A 20,705-nucleotide genomic window follows, 5' to 3' on the forward strand; every position below is an offset into this window, starting at 1 on the left:
AGAAATGTGGAGCAAAGGTAATTGTGGATGAATCTTCAGGCACTAGTTACCAAGTTCAGTAGGTCATGGAACTGGGTCTAAGCGCAAGGAAAGAGCGCTTCCTTGCCTTCCGGTGGCTTCAATTACGGCAGCTGGCAGTGGGAGGGAGGCCTGTTATCCGTGATATCAGGGGGTCATGTGCCACTAAATACTCTTTTCCAGGAAGCATCGGTGAGTGCAGGCTGGTTCCTTCATACCCTATTTTGGGAAATCAGAGGCAGGGGACAAAATAGCTCAACATTAGATGACATGATTCTATCCTGGCATCGCCAGACAGTTCTGGGAAAGACTATTGCCTTTCTTGGAGAACCACAGCGAGTCATTGTAGACAATACTAAGCTAGATTATTATTATTATTATTATTAATGATTATTTAAATTTATTCAGTTATTTTACAAAAGGAACTCAAAATGACGCCATAATAAACCCATAGGTTTAAAACCAGTAGGAGAGAAAACTCTAGAAGGCAATCCTGTTTTTAATAGGCAGGATTGAGACATCCCAATTACTCAAGGTTAATTAATAGCCAAAGGCCTGAAGAAGAACAGATGGTTTGCCTGATGCCTAATGATACTTTATTATTCTTTATTATTATTATAAATTACATTTATATACAACTTTTCATCTGAAGATCACAGAGCGGTTTGCAGCATAAAAACACAAAATGAAAGCACAAAATACACATGACTGTAACAAAAACCAACCCCCGCCCACAAACATATTTAAAAGGCAATAGATTGCTTAATCAGCCAAAGGCCTGCTTATAGAGTTACTACGTAACACAGATGAGAGACAAATACACTAAACACTAAACAGGCACCCGGTGAGTCTCCTTGGGGAGAGCATTCCACATGCAGGGAGCCACCACTGAAAAGGCCTGTTCATGTGTTGCCGCTCTACAGACCTCCTGTGAGGTGGCACATGGAGAAGGGCCTCAGGTGGCGTTTGCAAGGCCTGGGTCGGTTCATATAGAGAGCATGGAATGGTAGTAGCCTGTTTTGGGGGGGGCGGGCGGCGGGTAGAGTCCTATACTATTTTGGTCTGGTCCAAGAAGGCTTCTTTTAGGTCCTTGTCCATCCATGATACCTACCTCAGGGAACCAGCTGCCAAAGGACAGGAAGCTAGGAGAGGATGTTCCCTTCATTCATCCAGCGGGCCATTATGGGAAACAGGATTCGAACCCTTGTCTCACGGGCCTCCTTTCCCCCTCCCCACGTGGTCCCACACAACACCCCTGTGAGGGAGGCCAGGTTGAGAGGCAGTGGCTGGCCCCAGGTGAGCTTTATGACTCAGCAGGGATTCGAACCTTGGTCTCTCCCAGGTCCTGTTCCGGCACTCCAACCAGGGCAACACCCCTGGCACCGCACAGCAGCAGCCCCAGACTTCCTTTTTCAGCCTTCTCTTCTGTGCCCCTCCAGGAGATGGACAAGATGGAGCAGCTGGAAAGCAGGCTCCACTCCTACAGCCATTTTGGCCTCCCCAAGTTCCCCCAGCAGCTCCGCTTCGATCAGGATTCCTGGGAAGAGGAGGAAGAGGATGACGATGCCGCCCTGTGCCTGGAGGACAGCTGGCAGGAGATCATTGAGGGCACAGAGGTGAGGTGGGAGCAGGGCCCTTTTGCCGTCCAGCTGGCGCTTCGGAATTCCAGTTCTGAAAGCCACCCTGAAGGGAGAGAGCTGCTCTTGTGCTCGGGTCAAGCTTGCGGGTTTTCCCTTTGGGGTATGTGGTTGGCCATGGTGAGAGCAAGATGCTGGGATAGATGAGCCATTGACCTCATCCAGTAGACGACTCTTCTTACAATTTTACGGAGAAGGCTGGCTGCTGTGATCTTGACTTAGGTAAAGGTAAAGGGATCCCTGACCATTAGGTCCAGTCATGACCGACTCTAGGGTTGCGGCGCTCATCTTGCTTTATTGGCCGAGGGAGCTGGCGTACAGCTTCCGGGTCATGTGGCCAGCATGACTAAGCTGCTTCTGGAGAACCAGTTTCTGTGCTTCTGGAGCACAGAAACGCCGTTTACCTTCCCACCGGAGTGGGAGTCTGATCAGCAAGTCCTAGGCTCTGTGGTTTAACCCACAGCACCACCCGTGTCCCCGATCTTGACCTAGCTGGGCTCAATTCTCCAATAAAGCTTTAACCTGAACCCCCTACCCCAGTGAAGGTATCTAGCAGCTGATTTAGGACAGACAAAAGGGAAGTCCTTTCTCCCCCTGCACAATTCACTTTGTGGAAATCTTCATCCCTGGATGAGGGGCAGGCTGATACTAGTTTAGATGGCTTTGATTTATTGAAAGGGATTGGACAGATTCAGGGTAAGGTCTGCCAGTGGAACCTCCACTTTTAGGAACAGTATGCCAGTATGTTGGGGTCAAGCAACAGGGCAGGGGTATGCTTTCAATAATAATAATATTATTATTCATACCCCACCAATCTGGGCGGCATATCTAAAAACATAATAAAAACATCAAGCATTGAAAACTTCCTGATACAGGGCTGTATCATAAGAAAAACATCAAGCATTGAAAACCTCCTGATACAGGGCTGCCTTCAGATGTCTTCTAGAAGTTGTGTAGTTCTTTATCTCCTTGACATCTGAAGGGAGGGCGTTCCACAGGGAGGGTGCCACTACCGAGAAGGCCCTCTGTCTGGTTGCCTGTAACTTCGCTTCTCGCAGTGAGGGAACCACCAGAAGGCCCTCGGCGCTGGACCTCAGTGTCTGGGCTGGACGATGGGGGTGGAGACGCTCCCTCAGGTATACAGGGCCAAGGCCGTTTAGGGCTTTAAAGGTCAGCACCAACACTTTGAATTGTGCTCGGAAACGTACTGGGCTTGTGGGCTCCCCAGAAGCTTTGAGCCTGCCAATTCGTGGCACTACTGACTCTTTGGAGGAAGCAGGGCTGTCGGCTGATGGGCGGTCCCTTCGAGCCTCACTTGGCCTTGGTTTTCCTTTGGTGTCAGGTGATTGACAGGTGGCTGGGGCCCCACCCACTCGCCAGAGCGGTCCTCTGGGGGTGGGGAAACCCAGGATGTGGCTGGCTGGGTCCAGTTCCCCACCCCTGGGGGGAATGGATTCAGAAGGGGGCTTGTCATATTCTTGGAAGGTAATGGTAAAAAGAAGAAGAAGCCCCTAACCCTGCCTCTGACTCTTAACCCTCCTAGGTTTTGACACGCCGGCAATGCCACCAGCAGGAAGCTATTTGGGAACTGCTGCACACAGAAGCCTCCTACATCAGGAAGCTGAAGGTCATCACAGATGTAAGCATCTTAGATGAAGGGATGTGTTTAATAATAATAATAATAATAATAATAATAATAATTTTATTTATTATTTATACCCCGCCCATCTGGCTGGGTTTGAGGACACAGAAGTCTTGAAGTATATTCATTCATTCATTCATAAAAAATATTTAAATACTGCTCTTCATACACACACACACACACACACACACACACACACACACACCAGTGTAGTTTATAAAAAAATACAGGTAGCCCCCTGTCTAAGCATGTTCAATATGTGTGCGGCTGTGTACAACCACATCGTGGCGAACCCGGAAGTGACCTGGAAACATCATAAAGATGCCACTGAAACGTCACTAAAAGGGCAGAATGAGGTGGGGGTGGGACAGATCGGGGTGTTTGCAGGCTTTTTCAGTGAGTTTCAATTATACACCATGCGTGCGGTGTCTCAGAACGTAACCCCTGCATAAAACCATACAATGCAAACTATATATATAAAAAGTTTAAACCAGAAATGTAGTACCTTTTATGGAACAATGTGCTCTCAATTGCCTGCATAGATGCCTGATGGAATAGAAAAGTTTTCAGCAGGTGTTTAAAAGTTGAAAGACAAGGTGCCTGCTGAAACTCTAGTGGCAGGGAGTTCCACAGAACAGGGTTAATGACACTGAAGACTCCGTTTCTTGTTTTTGTCAAATGAGCCACACCTGCTCAGGGAACAACCAGCAATGCTTCTGCAGAGGATCTTGGTGTCCCAGCTGAGATATAAGGGTTCAGGCAGTCCCTGGGGTACCCTGGGGCTGAAGCTGTTCAGGGCATTGTCAATTAATACAAGGACCTTGAACCAGGCTGCATAGTAGATGGGCAGGCAGGGCTGGTGCTTTAACAAAGGCTTCATATGTTCTCAGCCAGATGCCCCCGTCAGCAATCTGGCCACTGCATTCTGCACCAGCTGGAGCTTTCAAACCAAGACCAAGAGCAGCCCCACAGAGAGTGCATTGCAGTAATCCAGCCTTGAGGTTGCCAGTGCATGAAATACAGTGGTCACTCTATCCCTGCCCAGGAAGCATCCCTTTCCCTTCGCTTAAAGCAGTGTCAGATCCAAAGCCCTGGATCATGACCAACATCACCTTTGTTTGCTGGCTCTCTAACCAAACGGCGACCCCCACAACCGAGCCCCATTGCAATAGCTCATTTCTCTCTTTTTCTCTTTCCTCCTCAGCTGTTCCTGTGTTGCCTGTTGAACTTGCAGGAATCGGGGCTGCTTTGTGAGGTAAGCTAGCATCCTCTCCCTTTAAACATGGCTGTTGCCCCAGAAATGTCAGATGTCACCCTCCAGGGCCAAACCTCACTTTCCTGTGCCAGCAAGGGTCTGCCTCCTGCTCCCGGTGGCTTTGTAGCGAAACGCTGTCTCTGAAGCACCCTCCCCTCTGCCCCACTGGTCTCTTATCTGCTCTGAGGAAGTGGCCCAGTTTCTCTCCCCCTCCCACCCCCATTTCTGACAAGAAACCGTCTTGCGATCTTTCACTGTTTGGAGAAATACCTTAACCACACGACGCTCTGGCAGGCTTGCGGCACACACAAGCTATTTAAAGAGATGAAAGAGATATACCCAAGGCAACTCTTGCATCATGCAAATGCTTCTCTTGGGTCCCAGAGGTGTGTTGATCAGGTTTTCCCAACGAAAACGCACTCAACCTGTTTGATCGAGAAGGAACGCTGGATAAATGTAGTTGCATCGGGCTGCAGAGCAGAGCTGGGGAAAGGAAGACGGCTGCATCCTTTAGGTGCCTTTAGGATTCCCCTATCCTGGGATGTGGGTGGTGCTGCGGGTTAAACCACAGAGCCTAGGACTTGCTGATCAGAAGGTCGGCGGTTCGAATCCCCGCAATGGGGTGAGCTCCCGTTGCTCAGTCCCTGCTCCTGCCAACCTAGCAGTTTGAAAGCATGTCAGTGCGAGTATATAAATAGGTACCGCTCTGGCGGGAAGGTAAACGGCGTTTCCGTGCGTTGCTCTGGTTCACCAGAAGCGGCTTTGTCAAGCTGGCCACATGACCCGAAAGCTGTCTGGCTCCCTCGGCCAGTAAAGCGAGATGAGCACCGCAACCCCAGAGTTGGTCACGACCGGACCTAATGGTCAGGGGTCCCTTTACCTTTACCTTTATCCTGGAAGTATTTCCATCTCAGCTATCACTTTAAGAACTGTTGCCTGAGTTTTCAACAGTTGGGATGACTTTGATTGATTGCATTTCTATCAGACCTTCTTTCCTCTAAGGCAGGCATAGGCAAACTTGGCCCTCCAGACATTTTGGGACTACAATTCCCATCATCCCTGACCACTGGTCCTGTTAGCTAGGGAGTTGTAGTCCCAAAACATCTGGAGGGCCTATGCCTGCTCTAAGGAGTTCAAAGTGGCATACATGGTTCTACCCCCTTCCTCATTTATTCCCCACAACAACCCTGTGAGGTAGGTTAGGCTGATAGTCAGTGACAGGCCTCAGGTCACCCAGTGCGGTTTGGGACTGAGCAAGGTGGGAGAATTTGAACCCTGGTCTCTCCTCGGGAGGACTCCTCCAAGGAAGGAGAGTCCTCCTGAGGGAGACCATTGCACTGCTGAACAGCTCTTACCGTCTGAAAACTGAAATAATCTGGTGAAGTGGAATGGAAGGAGATTCGGGACAGATGAGAGGCACTGTAGACCTTCATGCCCTTTGCAGTTTCTTTGTGGGACACCACGTGTTGGAAGCTGCTGGAGTGGGTGGCTTTGAAAGGGGGGGGGATGGCCAAATTCATGGTGGAGCCTGGGGGCTGGGTGCATGTGTGCATCTCTCGATGGCTCCTGCCATGGTGCCTGTGTGGCACCTCTGTTCAGAGAGAGCAGTGTGCATTGAATGACAGTAGCAAGCGAGAGTCTGACCCAGGGGGGAGGGGCTCTTCTTGGAAGGTGACTCCAGTGCAGGGCCAGATTTAGGTTTGATGAGGCCCTAAGCTACTGAAGGGAATGGGGCCCTTTATATGTCCAGCTGTCCTTTGTCAACAACAAATTGTCGCTGCTTCTTGTGTTGAATATATGCTATATGGTAATTTAAGGACCTAATAGGTATCTAAAGTCATTTGCACATGTTGCCACGCACCCAGTCCATGCAAATGTAGGCACCCTATATATATAAATGAGCAAACCAGTGATATTTTAGGGAGCAGGCTAGCAGGCGGGGGCCATTACTCACATCATAGGAGCCTACACAACGCAAAACACTGTTGCTGTATGTAGGTTTTATTTTATTTGTTTTTTATCTTATATTTTGGAAATGTACATCCAGTTTTTTTCCTTTAGATTTTTTTTGGGGCCCCCAAGAGTGTGGGGCCCTAAGCTACAGCTTGTTTAGCATATACATAAATCTGGCACTGCTCAAGAGTGTAAGAAGGGTCTCAGAGTCTGCTTTTCCCCACCCTGCAGGTGGAAGCTGAGCGTCTTTTCAGCAACATCCAGGAAATCATCCAGCTGCACCGTGCTCTTTGGAGAAGCGTCATGGCTCCTGTTTTGGACAAGGCCAGGACCAGCCGGGCTCTGCTAGACCCCACGGACTTCTTCAAGGGCTTCAAGATGGTAGGTGTGCGTGCAGTGAGTGTGCCTACATGCGGGTGCAGCCAGGAGAGGATGGTGCTTTGTTCCTGAGCAACAGCGGGAGACCATTCCAGTGTCCCAGAACTGCAGCAGCAGAGGAACGCGAAAGGCCTCCTACCCCAGCTCTGAAGCATGTTCTGTTTTATTATACCAACATGTTGTAATGAAGGTTGAAATCTGGCTGTTGAAGGTGCCACAAGTGAGGCAAGTCGCCTGGCAGGGGGCACTGGGTGGCCGAGAAAGAGGGCCGGGAAGTCTGGTGTTAGCTTGGTTTTGATCCAATAGTTGGACCCAAACCAGAGTGAGCAGCTTTTCCGGGACCAAAATGCAACCCAACAGGCTCCTCGTAAAAGGTGGTCTCTGCTGAGCTGGTAGCTGCAGTACCATCTCTGGCCATCAACAGGGGTGGTGCTGGAGAGCAGAGGGGAAAAGGGAGTCTAGCTCCCAGAATCTGTGGTTTGGGACAACTGCACAGGGCCAGTTGGGTTGCTCAGGTGGCCCTTGCTCTCCTCCACTGCTCTTGCCTCCCTCCACCCGTGTCTTTAGTCTGATGCTTTCCCCTTGCAGTTTGGCTCCCACTTCAAGCCTTACATCCGCTACTGCATGGAGGAGGAAGGCTGCATGGAGTACATGAGGAACTTGTTGCGGGACAACGAACTCTTTCGCATCTACGTCACGGTAAGGAGGCTGTGACCATCCTACGAATCCCACACCTGCCTCTGTCCTCAAAGCTGAGTCCTACATTCAGAAAAGCTGCAGACATCCATCACCAGCAAGTCAAATGCTGGCTAGGCAGAGGTGCAAATGCTTAATGCTCACCTCTCCTAGTCGTGCGGGGGCTGTTTAAGCCCCACACTTTAGGAGTGTTATGTGGTTAGCTTGGTTGGTTGGAGCTGATAGCGCCAAGGTTGTGGGTTTGATCCCCGTACGGGCCAGCTGCATCTTCCTGCATTGTGGGACAAAATGACGCCAATGATACAATTCTATAATTAATCCTCTATGATTATTGCTCAGCTAAAAGAGGGGAACAATCTTAAAAGCAGTTTCAAAATGGCTCTGGAGGTTCTGGGGAAGTGGTGGGCTGGTGATGGCAGAGGTACTAGCCAATAGGTACTTTTCCTTTTCCTCGATTGGTCCGAACCAGGCAGACAGTCTGCAGAGCGGACTGTTGCTGTTTTTACAGAGTTTTGCCTGGAGGCCAAGACAGAACTATTGAAAACACCAAGAATTGGCCATTATTTAGAATGAGAGTCTGTCTTTCACCTAGGGCTCCTTTTGGAAGCTGTTCATTCCTGGGCTGGTTGTGGCTTGCAGCAGGGGCACCTTTCCAGGGCTGGCTTGTGTTCCTGATGGGAGCTAAGCCCCTGGCTAGTAGTGACAGACGGGCTAGTGGCCTGTTTCTTGGCTCCAGGAACTGACACTTCCCTTCTTCCACTTGCAGTGGGCCGAGAAGCACAAACAGTGCAACCGGCTCAAGCTGAGCGACATGCTAGTAAAGCCTCACCAGCGCCTCACCAAATACCCTCTGCTGCTGAAGTCGGTGCTTAAGAAGACGGAAGACCCCCACACCCGAGAGGCCATCATCACCATGGTAAAGTCTTGCCAGTGCGCCCTGGTACACCTGCTAGCGTAGGTGATGGTGTGTTGGGAGACACAAGGAATTCAGCAAACGTTTGCACCCAAATCCATCTCAGGAAGGGCTGGGACTCCATTGGGATGGGGGAGAAACACAGTTCATTTTGCATTTGAAGGCGAACCTACCTAACGCTGACAAAGTCTAGCCACGATGGAACCTCCATCACCAAGAGCAGTCTACCTCTAAGGATTTGATTCCAGGGGAGGACTGCAGCAGGAGAGGGCTGTTGCATTCACACCCTGGTTCTGGGGTTTCCTGGAGACATCTGGGCCAGCCTCCCCAACTGTGTGACTTCCAGATGTTGCTGGACACCCAGCACCCTCCATCAGTGCCGAACCACTGGCTGCTGGGAGTTGTAGATCAGCACATCTGGAAGGCACCCAGTTTGGGGAAGCCAGGTGCCACCCTCGCCTTATTGCTGCCTCCCCCTGGGTATAACCTCTGGCGGGCTTCCCTCCTCCCAGATCAACTCGGTGGAGCGCTTCATCAACCACATCAACTCGCGCATGCGCCAGAGGCAGGAGCAGCAGCGCCTGGCCAGCATCTTGAGCCGCATCGATGCCTACGAGGTGGTGGAAGGAAGCACGGATGAAGTGGACAAGGTGGGTGGCGAGGCTGTGGCTGCAACGTGGGGGAGAAGGGTGGGCAAAGGGTGCCCGAGATGGCAGCCTGGGCTGGGTGGCTGGAGAGAGTGTCTCAGGCGCCTGAACTCTCTTGGCTTTAACCCCCTTTCTTCAGATCCTGAAGGAGTTCTTGCGCCTGGACCTGACAGCCCCCATTCCAGGGACCTCTGCCGAGGAGACCCGGCAGCTTCTGCTGGAGGGAAGCCTTAAAATGAAAGAAGGCAAAGACAGTAAGGTAAGCCTTGATGGGCAGGGGAAATCTTCTTCTTCTTCTGTAGCCTTATTGGAGTTCACCAATTGGGTCTGCATTGCTCCCGGACAGGAGGAAGGAAGTCAAATGACACCGAGGGTTGGTTCAGAGAAAGAGTTCTTTATTTCTGCTCTCCAGAACAGCAGAAAGGCACCTGCGTGGTCAATCCACAGCAAGTCCAAAGAAATGAGAAATTTCAGGCAGTATATATATCCTCCAGGCACCCTCTCCCTCCTTTCCCAGGAATCCAACCACGTCAGCCTATACACGCAGGTTGACATCACATATGTTCATGCTCTGGTATTCTTAACCATAAAAGGGTATTCCTTCCTGTACTTCTGACCATAAAAGGGTATTCCTGTTCCTACTCTTATCTTGGAGCAAGAGGTCACCAGCTCCAAGAACACACTCTGGCACTGTTCCCGGACTAGGTCTGTGCATTAGGATGTAATATAAGACCTAGACATGTCATCCCTACTCCACTGGAACAGCCAAGGTCATCCTTGCCGTCATGAACTGATAAAGGAGAGGGCTCTGAGCACTTGTTTATACAGCCGGGTTTTTGTTTATACATTGACTCAGAGCTCAAGTTAATGGATTTTAGCTAAGGAAAAATAGGGATTTTGGTGCCCGTTTCAAACTGTCTGCATAGTCAGTTTTGGGTTTGGGAAACCCATTCCTTCACTTCTTGTTGTTGTTACTATTGCAACTCAGACTCAGGGATCTCATGTGATTCAGCCCAGAATTTCTACCCCCAAAGCCAGAGGCTGAGACACTGCCTTTGCATGCATAAAGCTAGGCAAAAATGTCTTTTCCCTGACATGCTAGCTTTCCATGTGCAGAGAGAGTGGAGAGGAATTTTTTTTTGGGGGGGGGTTACGTTTCACTTGCAGACTAATGTGGTGCACATCATCCCTTGTCCTCTCTAGAAAGGGTTGCCATTCCTGCCCCCTTCTCTGTCCCCCGCACCTGCATCAAGTTCCACGCAGGATGCTCTGATCGTTTGGCGTCTTTTTCTTCTCCAGATGGATGTTTACTGCTTTCTCTTCACGGACCTCTTCCTCATCACCAAACCGGTGAAGAAGGCCGAACGCACAAAGGTCATCCGCCAGCCATTGCTGGTTGACAAGCTGGTGTGCCGTGCGCTCAAGGATCCTGGTGAGGGGTGTTTGTGAGTTGGGTCATTTTTCACAGACAACTGCTATATGTCTGCACTGTAGGATTGACCCCTCGAGCTGTGCCACAGCCACAGCCTCAATCCTGATCCCCCCTGCAACTGCTTTTTGTAAACAAAGCACTCATCCACCTGTTGTTGTTATTTGTATACTGTGTTATACTCATATAAAGACACATAGGTAAAGGTAAAAGGACCCCTGACCATTAGGTCCAATCATGACCGACTCTGGGGTTGCGGCTCCCATCTCGCTTTATTGGCCGAGGGAGCCAGCGTACAGCTTCCAGATCATGTGGCCAGCATGACTAAGCCACTTCTGGCAAACCAGAGCGGCACATGGAAACGCCATTTACCTTCCCGCCAGAGCGTTACCTATTTATCTACTTGCACTTTGACATGCTTTCGAACTGCTAGGTTGGCAGGAGCAGGGACCGAACAACGGGAGCTCACCCCGTCGCGGGGATTCGAACAACCGACCTTCTGATCGGCAAGTCCTAGGCTCTGTGGTTTAACCCACAGCGCCACCTGCGTCCCATAAAGACACATAATACATGATAAAAATAAAAACGACCCAATAATCCCCCCTCCCCAATACATTTTAAAAGGGCATTGGATGTCAATCAGCCAAAGGCCTGGTTAAAGAGGAGTGTTTTTGCCTGGCACCTAAAGGTGTATAATGAAGGCGCCAACCGAAACCTCCCTGCGGAGACCATTCCACAAACGGGAGTTTAGTGTGGATTTTTGTGGTGTGTTCTCCCTATCCATGCAATGTTCTCCCTATCCAGCCGGCAGCCCACAGTTTCTCAACAGTAAACTCAGATATTCCTAATCCGGGGAAAATCTGCGTGCATAAATTGCCCTGTGATAAGGGCTGTGTGATCCTGGCCCTGCAGAATGTCGAAACCTGCTCCAAAGGAATCCAGATTTTGCTTCTGCAGTCGATGAAGATAAATCATAGAAAGGGAGGAGGGGATGGAATTCCTCTTAGTTTGCACAATCCCTTAGCAGTCCTAAGGAGCCTGATCTTGGGAGGCTGAACATCAGAAGAGCCTGCTGGATCAGGCCAATGGCCCATCTAGTCCAGCATCCTGTTCTCACAGTGGCCAAACGGATGCCTGTGGGAAACCAGCAAGCAGGATTCAAGCGCAGGAACCCTCTCTTCTCTCTTGCGGTTTCCAGCAACTGGTATTCAGAAGCTGTACTGGCCGGGCGCAGCCATCGTGGCTATTAGCCTTCTTCATGAATTTGTCAACTCTTTCAAAGCCATCAACGTCGTTGGCCACCACTGCCTCCTGCAGGAGTGAGTCCCACAGGTTAACTATGCACTGCAGAAAAAATGTACTTCCGTTTGCCTGTCCTGAGCCTCCCAACATTCGGCTTCATTTGATATCCATGAGTTCTAGTGTTAGGAGAGAGGAACTGTGGAGAGTTACGCTTTGCCACTCCTGCAGGAGGCAGCCACTGACATGGATAGCTTCAGAATGGATTTGGACAAATTCATGGAGGATAAAGCTATATCGGTGACTACCAGCCAGGATGGCCATGCACTGCCTCCATGGTCAGAGGCAGCAACGCTTCTGAACACCAGTTGCTGGAAACCACAGGAGGGGACAGTCCTCCCTTGGGTCCTCATTTGTGGGTTCCCCACTGGGCCACCTGCCGCTGTGAGACCAGGATGCTGGACTAGGTGGGCCACTGGCTTGATCCAGTAGGCTCTTTCACCTTTCCTGAATCTCCCACCATTCAGCTTCCTGAAACCGAGCTTGTGCCGGCAGCAGCTTTCCCTTCCCACTAACCTAACACCAGACTCCCCCTCCCTTGTCTTCCTCATCAGGTTCCTTCCTGCTGATCTACCTGAACGAGTTCCGGAGCGCAGTGGGAGCCTACACCTTCCAGACCAGTGGGCAGTCTCTGTGCCGGAGCTGGATCGAGGCTGTCTGCAATGCCCAGGTGGGTGCTGTGGGAGCCAAGAGGATTTCCCCCGAAAGGTGGAGGTTGTGGGCACTCTGTTTCCTCTGACTTTGCTGGACTACAACTCCCATCATCCTCGACCACCCTGGGTGGGTCCGATGGGAACGAGTCCAGCAATACTTGGAGGGCTGCACATTCCCCATTCCTACCCAAGGAGGATCTCCTCCTCTCCTTTATTTGAGTTTTTTTAAGAGAGATCGGATGACCACCTGCCAGGGATTCTTGAGCAGCGCTTACTGCATTGCAGTGGGATGGATTGGATGAGCCTTGGGACCCCTTCGAACTCTACCATACTGTGATTCTATGAATAGATTTCTTTTGCTGCAGTTTATCCTCCCCACCCTCTTTCCCAACTGGGGAAGATGAATTCTTCGACTGGGAGGACATCTAGTCAAGCAACACTCCTGCCCTTTGCCTCCAGGGACTGGCATTGAGACTCCCAGTGCCTGTAGACTTTGTTCAGCTGATATTTATTTTATCTTTTTGTTTTCATTTTTACTCATTTATTCTACTTGTTTCACAAAATGCATTTAAAGCGATGCCAGCCCACGATGACAGTGCCCTGTGCCATTTTTTTAATAGCCCCTCATCCTTTTGATAATTTCCCCCCTCCAGTCATCTAGAACTCTGAGGGTTTCACTTGAGAACTTCTCCCCTTTGCTTGTCCGCTTTTGGGTGCAGATCTGTCTCCACCCAGGGCACTTGCTGGCTCATTAAATTTTTTACAATTTTCTTTTTACAATTACAATCCACTCTTGATAAATTCGCTTATACCCCAGCTACAGTGATTGACTTCAATTGGTATTAACACATTTAGTGATTTCTAAATTCGTAAGTGAAGTTCTCCTTTCTTCCTGCGTGAGGTTTTAATTTTCATCAATTGTTCCCTTCATTTCTATATAAATTTTATATCTGTAATAATTATTCCTGGTCTCCTTAGTGCCGCCTTACCCATGCTTTGTTCAGCAAACCACAAATTGTCTCACAGAGGAGCAAAGAAGCCATGGCCTATACTATAGCACCAACTTGCATAAAAACTGCACCTGCTGATTCATATGCCTAGATGCATCTTGAGCAAATTGAGATGGCGAGTGCTTGGTGCGAAATGTGCTGTAACGACACCCCTCCGCTGTAGTCTCTGCTGGGTCTTTCTACTTATCCCATCCCTCCTGTACCTTCTTGCAGAACAAGTTGCAGCACCTCCGTCTGCAGGAGCACCAGCGTAGCCAGCGGCAGCTGCAAAGCCTTGAAGAAGAAGAAGAGGAGGAAGAAGAAGAAGAAGAGGAAGAAGAGGAAGAGGACGGGGAGAGTGGCGCCTCGGGAGCCAGCTCCCCCACCATCCTCCGCAAGAGCACCAACAGCTTGGACTCACAGCAGTGGTATGCTTGGGGCGGGGAGACAGGCAGGAGCAGAGGGGGCTTTCCAGGGGCCACATGCCAGTGCTGAGTGTGGCCAGAAGGAAAAGTGATGCTTATTGTGTAAAGAAGGTCATATTCCAGCCATGCACTAACCAGAGGCTTGCCCTCTACACCCACCCACACCACAGTTTAAATCTGCCTGGATAGCTCAGCTGGTTAGAGCATGGTGCTGATAATGTCAAGGTTGCAGGTTCGATCCCTGTATGGGACAGCTGCATATTCCTGCATTGCAGGGGGATCGGACGAGATGATCCTCAGGGTCCCTTTCACTGAGGTGTGTGAAGCAGGGTCCCTGAGAGCTGTGGCCTGGGGAGCAGGGATATCCTTTAGGGAGAATCCTGAGCACCAGATACAGGGATGTGGCCCCTGAGCCACAGGCTCTGTTATTGACATAAGGCAGTGGTTTTCAAGCAGTGTGCCATGGGACCCTGGGGTGCCTTGAATGATGGTCAGGGGTGCCATGGGCAATGCTGGCCTCTGTCCCTCTTTCCTTCCTCCGATCCCCTCTGGCGTCTCTGCTTCCCAAAGGCTTGCACAACTATCTGTTTGTTGGAGCAGCCCTGGCTGCAAGCTCCCCAGGTGAATGGTTCCTCCGGGGCTGGCTTCCCAGGCCCCTGTTGGGCAGTGTCAGGAGGCACCTCCTCTTTAGCTCAGAGACCAGAGGTGGCAGCAACGGCTGCCCAGAGGACTCCCAAGGAGTGGGGAGAGGAGAGGAGGCTGAGGGAACTCTCCACGAGGGAGGGCTGAGGGGATGCCAGCTCTGCAGGCAAGGGGTGACGTAACTGGGCTTCTGAGCCCCACAGGGGTGCTGCAGAAAGAGTGTAGTTGGTCTAGGGAGCCGTGGACCCCAAAAAGTTGAAAACCTCTGGCATGAGAAGACATGTGGTGGTGAAAGTCGCAACTAGTCCCGCATCCCATTCTCAAGAATGGTAGAACACTGCCCTGGATCAGTCAGAAGAGGATTCTGTCTGAGATGCCCCTTGATCCAGTCAGGCTGCTTCCTCTGCTCTGGTAAACAGATAGAGGCTGAGGAAAGATGCCTTATCAGCAGGCATTAAGCATGACAGGCAACATAAAGCTTCCAGGTTCAGCAGCAGTATACAGTGGTACCTCAGGTTAAGTACTTAATTGGTTCCGGAGGTCTGTACTTAACCTGAAACTGTTCTTAACCTGAAGCACCACTTTAGCTAATGGGGCCTCCTGCTGCTGCCGCGCCGCCGGAGCACAATTTCTGTTCTCATCCTGAAGCAAAGTTCTTAACCCGAGGTACTATTTCTGGGTTAGCGGAGTCTGTAACCTGAAGCATATGTAACCTGAAGCGTATGTAACCTAAGGTACCACTGTACCTTCGAATATAAGACGGAAAGGATATCACCTTGATTCTTCTGTGCTCCAGAAATCTTTGACTGGCTAGCTTAAGAAACAGAGTGCAGGAGAACTGAATGCTACAAAAAATGCCAAACTGTGCCAAAAATAAGTTGTTGTTTTTTATATAAAAAAAATAGCTCTACTTGCTCACCTCTGAAGGAGGGTCCATCTTATCCCCTCATACTTCTCCCCATAGCTGGTGAACAACTGAAGTGCACTTTCAGTCTCTTAATTCAGAAATGAAAGAGCCAGCCTTACCTGTCAGAAGTTTTGGAAACATTCCCATTACAAAATATCCTCATTCATGTGCCATTCATGTGCCTCCAATAGGGGCAGCGAGAACCTCACATTCTCCCTCAGTCCCCAAAATGCCTGGTGGAGTAAAAGTAGTCCAGGAATTAGATTTAGGGAAGGAAAAGAGTGGCCCATCGCGGAAGTGTTACCATAGGAAGGCCCTTGTCTCGTTCTTCCTAACATTTAGTCAAAGTCTCCTCTCTTGAAATTGAGCCTAAATTGATCTTAAAAGCTAACTGGCAACCAGCTCCTTCCTGATGTCCCCCTGCCTCTTCTTTGCAGCCTCTCTGACGGCTCCACCGAGACCATCTCCGTGGTGGTGGTAGATGCCAGTGAGGGCCCCCCTTCCCCCGACTTCGAGGTGGGTCCCTTCAGCTCCCAGTCCGATGAAGCATCCATCAGCACCACAGCTTCCTCCACAACACCCACCATGGAACTGGGCGAGGCCCTCCCTGCCAGCACCGCCAACCACTGCCTCAAACCGGAGTCTGGGTCTTGCCGCTCGGCCTCCATTGACAGCGCCTATGGCACCCTGTCGCCCACCTCCTTCCAGGAATTTGCAGACCAACAGCAGCGGCAGCAGCGGCAACAGCAGGAGGAGACTGGGGGGTCTACAGAGCAGGAAGACAGCGCCCCCACCCCCTTGCAACGGACTGGCTCCCCGAAACTGCGGCGGCAGGTGCCAGTCCAGCTGCTGCCTGCCAAGACCAAGGTGCTCAAGTCCAAATCGGAGGCAAACCTCTTGCAGATGCTGCCAGCCTCCCTGCAGCTGGCCCAGAGCAAGAGCCTCTCTGAACTCTGCCCGGCCATGTTCCTGCTGGGCTCCCCGCGGACTAATGGGCCCCAGGGCCACAAACAGGGCAAAGCAGGGCGGGGGGCCGGCGGGGGCGGCAGCAGCAGCAGCAACAGCAGCACCTCGGAGCTGTCTGAGGCCGAGGAGGGGTCACCAGCCGGGCTCTGCGTTTCCCCAGAGTTGCCTGCCACCTCTGCGGGGCTGCAAGCGCCTTGCTGGTTGGGCAGAGAGTGCCGGGGAGAGGAGCTGCCCACCGCCCGCCGGACTCTGTCGGACCCGCAGGCGAGCCAGCACCGCAAGCTGACGCTGGCGCAGCTCTACCGGATCCGAACCACGCTGCTGCTCAACTCCACGCTCACTGCCTCGTGAGTGTTGCTGGGCTGGGCTGGGCTGGGCTGGGGGAATTATAGGTTACTGTAGTTAAACTACGGAACTCCCTTCCACAGGAGGCAGGGGTGGCCACCAATTTGGATGGCTTTAAAAGAGGATTGAATAAATTTGTGGAGGGGAAGGCTAGTGATGGCTGCTAGCCATGAGGGCTGTGCTCTCATACCCTCCAACATTTACCAGCAGAAAGTCAGGACGTGTGTCAGCTGGCTTGCTCAGGAGCATGGCACCAAACGAGGCGCATGTCAGCTGCCCACCTCCCCTACCTGGTAGCTGCTCTCTTCCCTCCTCACTCACTTCTTCCTCCCATGCTGCACCTCACACTGCCATAAAGGTGGCGGCAACTTTGGTGGAGGCAGAGAGGGACTGGCAAGAGCGTTGCGCGAGTCCGTCGCCTCCGCTCCAGTGCGGAAATGCCTTTCCCACGAACAAGGGTTCCACTTCCTGAAGGTTTCCCTGCTAAGTGCAAGCCCTGGCCCATCCTCCTCCTGTGTTTGGAGCGGGGAGATGGGACATTCCTGAATGAAAGCAGAAGCCAGGGTTTCTTCTGCAATTCCATGAATTTCCCGGGAAAACAGGGACACTTGACGGTTATGTGCTCTTCCTCCGGGGTCAGAAGCAGTGATGTTTTTGAATCCCAGTTGCTGGAGACCGCAGGAGGTGAAAATGTTGCTCTTGTGCTCAGGTCCCATTTAAGGGTTTCCCAATAAAGGCATCTGGTTGTCCGCTATGAGAACGGGATGCTGGACCGAATGGGCCTGATCCAGCAAGGCTGCTCTTATGTAGAGACTTCAGCTCTCTTCCTGATCCTCTCACCCACTTTGTTCCGCTACCTCCACCTTCACATGCTCCTTTTGCAAGAACTTACCGTATTTTTCGCTCTATAAGATGCACCCGACCATAAGATGCACCTAGTTTTTAGAGGAGGAGAACAAGAAAAAAAATATTCTGAATCAAATGTTGTTGAAGAGACTGTGCGCGGCTATCCCTGAAGCCAGAAAAGCAAGAGGGATTGCTGCGCAGCAATCCCTCTTGCTGTTCTGGCTTCAGGGATAGCTGCGCAGCCTGCATTCACTCCATAAGACACGCACACATTTCCCCTTACTTTTTAGGAGGGAAAAAGTGCATCTTATAGAGCAAAAAATACGGTAGCTAACAGTAGAAATAGGGCTTGTTTTCCCAGTTGGAGCTCACCGGAGTTCAGCTCCAGCACCTCCCAGGCTAGCGCCATTGCCGTTCTAAGAGAATAAGGGAGAAGTTCATGGTGAGCTCCAGCATCTCTTTCCCCCTAGAAAAATCAAACCATCTAAATAACCTCTTTTGTCTGGTGGTCTGCTTGCTGCAGGGAAGTATGAAGACATCAGAGAAGCGCAAACCACAAGCGGGAGATGCTGTGCCCGGCGCCAGGAGTTCCACATCATCCTTAAGTTATGCAGCGTCACCAGCCTTCGGCACCGGATCCCCTTGCCCACTCCTTGGGTGGTGGTGCCCTGCTGACCTGGCAGGACACAGGCACGAGGGCGAGGGGCACCATCCTGCAAGCAGAGTCCGTGCCGCACGGGACGAGGCAGCTGCGTGCGTCGATGTGTGTGTGTCCAGGGTCCATGCATATGTGGCAATTGTTGGGTTTGAGTGCGCGAGAGGCAGCCTGGCAGTGGAGACGAGAGACAGCCACACCTGCTGACGGCTCTTGGCGGATGCACGGACCTCCCAGGACCACATTTCCTGCTTCCTTGCCCTCTCCTGCTTCACCCACATTCTGGATGGGGGGGAGTAAGAGGCAGGTGGAGTGTACTCCCTTTGACAAGGACCTTTGGGGTGGGGCAGTGGGGAGGGGTCTTTCCCAAACAATGCACTTAGGACTGTTATCTCGTACCATGCCCAGACGCCTGGGCATTAACACTATTGTGGGATGCTTCCAACCTAATGCCCTCCCTCTGTCCCACTGATTAACAGTTCTTCCTGTGCAAAACTCCTTGAAAGAGCAAGAGTTTATGCCTGCTGTGCTGGTACAGCCCTGCTGTTAGACGGCGGGGGGTATTGTCCCATTGCCCATGCTGAAATAAGATTCGACTGCTAGCAGCCAACTGACTTTGTCTGGCCCTGGGGGTCAGATGGATCTCTGTCTCTCGCTTTGCTTCTGCCCCCTGTGGGCGCCCTTCCTTGCCTCTTGGTCTGGACATGTGCAGAATGGCCAGATCAAGGAAGCAAACCCAGATGGCGAAGCTGGCTGGTCTTCCACTCTGTCTCCCTTTCCGTACTGCGGAGACCTCTGCAGCGAGGCCACGATCCCTGGTGCAGTTGTAGGGTGTGGGGAGGTCCTCCTGCCTTGACAACATGGCTTGTCTGATGAGTGAAATGGCATGCATGGCTGCGATCTTCTGCAAGGGTACCCAGGATGCTGGTGAGGGCACGTAAATGGTTGACGTTGCTCTCTGGTTGCGCCCAGGAAAGCCATCCACCAAGGGGGTCCTGCCAACCTGCTGGCGATAGCCCACATTGGTTCCAAGGCCCCATGTCCTGTGTATGCAGCAACATTTGCCCAGGCTTTGCACCCGAGTGTCCTGATTCCACTGGGGGGGGGGCTGCCCAGCAGGGGAACAAAGAGGGAAGCAGAATGTCGGGAAGGAGCAGAGAAGTGGGAGGTCCGGGGGATGTGCTGGGAAATCCAGGTTCTGGAGTAAGGGGGGAAAGTTGCTGGGGGAGGGCGAAGTGATGAGGAATGGCAGTGCAAAGTGGGCAGCTGAACGGGTGGAGAGGCCGAGCGGCCTACATAAACAGACGGCAGAGCCAGACGCAGGCCAGGAAGTTGGGAATACGAGAGACTGGGGATGGAGCAGAAGATTCAGGGCCTGCACTGCTTGCCATTATCAAAAGAGGCTGTGCTGTCTTTGCGGGAATGTTGGCTTAAGGGCTGGAGACATAGGAGACCCCTGGGGAAATGATGAGGGCAGCAGACTGGGGTCCCACCACCCCTGCACTTTGCAACCTTCTCTCCTTTATTGAGAAACGTGGAGGCGAAAGGACCCCTTCTCCCCCCCCCAAAGTGAATCCCCTCTGTGCTGAGCTCTCTTCCTTTGCCCTGGTGGCAAATTGGGGCACCTGCCCCGTCCTTCCCTTCCCTTCCTTTCACCTCCCTCTGGCAATAATAAGCCTGCAGGCCTCCCAGTTTGATGGGGACCCTGCTTGCTTTGCTCTCTACGGGGAAAACCCAAAGCACAGAGTGTCGTTCTCCTTTTCTGGGAGCAGGGGGTGGGGGTCTGTCGAGAGCTTCCTGCCCTTTATGCCCGTAATAAGTTGGCATTGGGTGCTACACTGTGTAGAGCAGAGACTGCAAGGGGGAACTGAGGGAGACCCTCTTCCCCATCCCAGTCCATTTCCCTGTGCATGATTTAGCCGGCTGGTATATTTTTTTCTGTGTGTGTGTTTTCAAGTTGCCTATTTATTAAGCTTAACTCTTTCCCTAGCACCCACCTCAACCCCCCCCCCCAGGCGAGGCCAGTTCCTTTTATACCACTTTATGTCTTGACGGTCGTGACCCCCACCCCTCCGCCCTTGTCCTTCCTGATATCAGGCAGATGTGTTGGTTTCGGCCGTCCCTCTAATGCTAATGTTCCTTGCTCAGTGCCGTCAGTGTCACAGATAAACCATTAAACATAACCCAGATCTCTGACTTGGTGTTTTTCTGTTTTATGGTGTGTGTGTGTGTGTGTGTGCAATGGAAGGTGGGGGCAGAGGAGAGAAATCCTCTGTGTGGAGTTATTATTGGTACTATTATTTATTAAATTTATATTCTGCCCTTCATTGAAGAGCTGTTTGGCGGTGGGACAGACTCCCTGCTTGGGGAGGTTTTTCAGTAGAGGTTGGATGGCCACCTGTCATCGATG

The 20,705-nt window shown here is 51.6% G+C and overlaps 1 protein-coding gene across 10 annotated transcripts in view; it reads left to right on the forward strand.

Moving 5' to 3' along the window:
* Positions 1–20,491, forward strand: part of PLEKHG5 (pleckstrin homology and RhoGEF domain containing G5) — a gene marked incomplete at its 3' end in the record, with an annotated part of 105,042 nt that extends 84,551 nt beyond the window's left edge. For 7 of the 10 annotated variants that reach the window (XM_083628536.1, XM_083628533.1, XM_083628538.1 and 4 more), the window contains 13 exons: positions 1,458–1,634; positions 3,199–3,294; positions 4,502–4,552; positions 6,737–6,886; positions 7,472–7,582; positions 8,346–8,495; positions 9,005–9,142; positions 9,279–9,398; positions 10,439–10,571; positions 12,422–12,537; positions 13,744–13,937; positions 15,921–16,796; positions 18,164–20,491. In XM_083628536.1, coding sequence (XP_083484662.1) covers positions 1,458–1,634; positions 3,199–3,294; positions 4,502–4,552; positions 6,737–6,886; positions 7,472–7,582; positions 8,346–8,495; positions 9,005–9,142; positions 9,279–9,398; positions 10,439–10,571; positions 12,422–12,537; positions 13,744–13,937; positions 15,921–16,796; positions 18,164–18,173 — 2,322 coding nt within the window. Of the gene's footprint in view, positions 1–1,457; positions 1,635–3,198; positions 3,295–4,501; positions 4,553–6,736; positions 6,887–7,471; positions 7,583–8,345; positions 8,496–9,004; positions 9,143–9,278; positions 9,399–10,438; positions 10,572–12,421; positions 12,538–13,743; positions 13,938–15,920; positions 16,801–18,163 lie in introns of those variants that run through there. The other 3 variants (XM_083628537.1, XM_083628535.1, XM_083628539.1) reach the window with 1 other exon arrangement.
* Between the last annotated feature and the right edge of the window lie 214 nt (positions 20,492–20,705).

Source organism: Podarcis filfolensis, assembly GCF_964270895.1.
Source record: "Podarcis filfolensis genome assembly, chromosome: 8".
Classification (NCBI taxonomy): Eukaryota; Metazoa; Chordata; class Lepidosauria; order Squamata; family Lacertidae; genus Podarcis; species Podarcis filfolensis.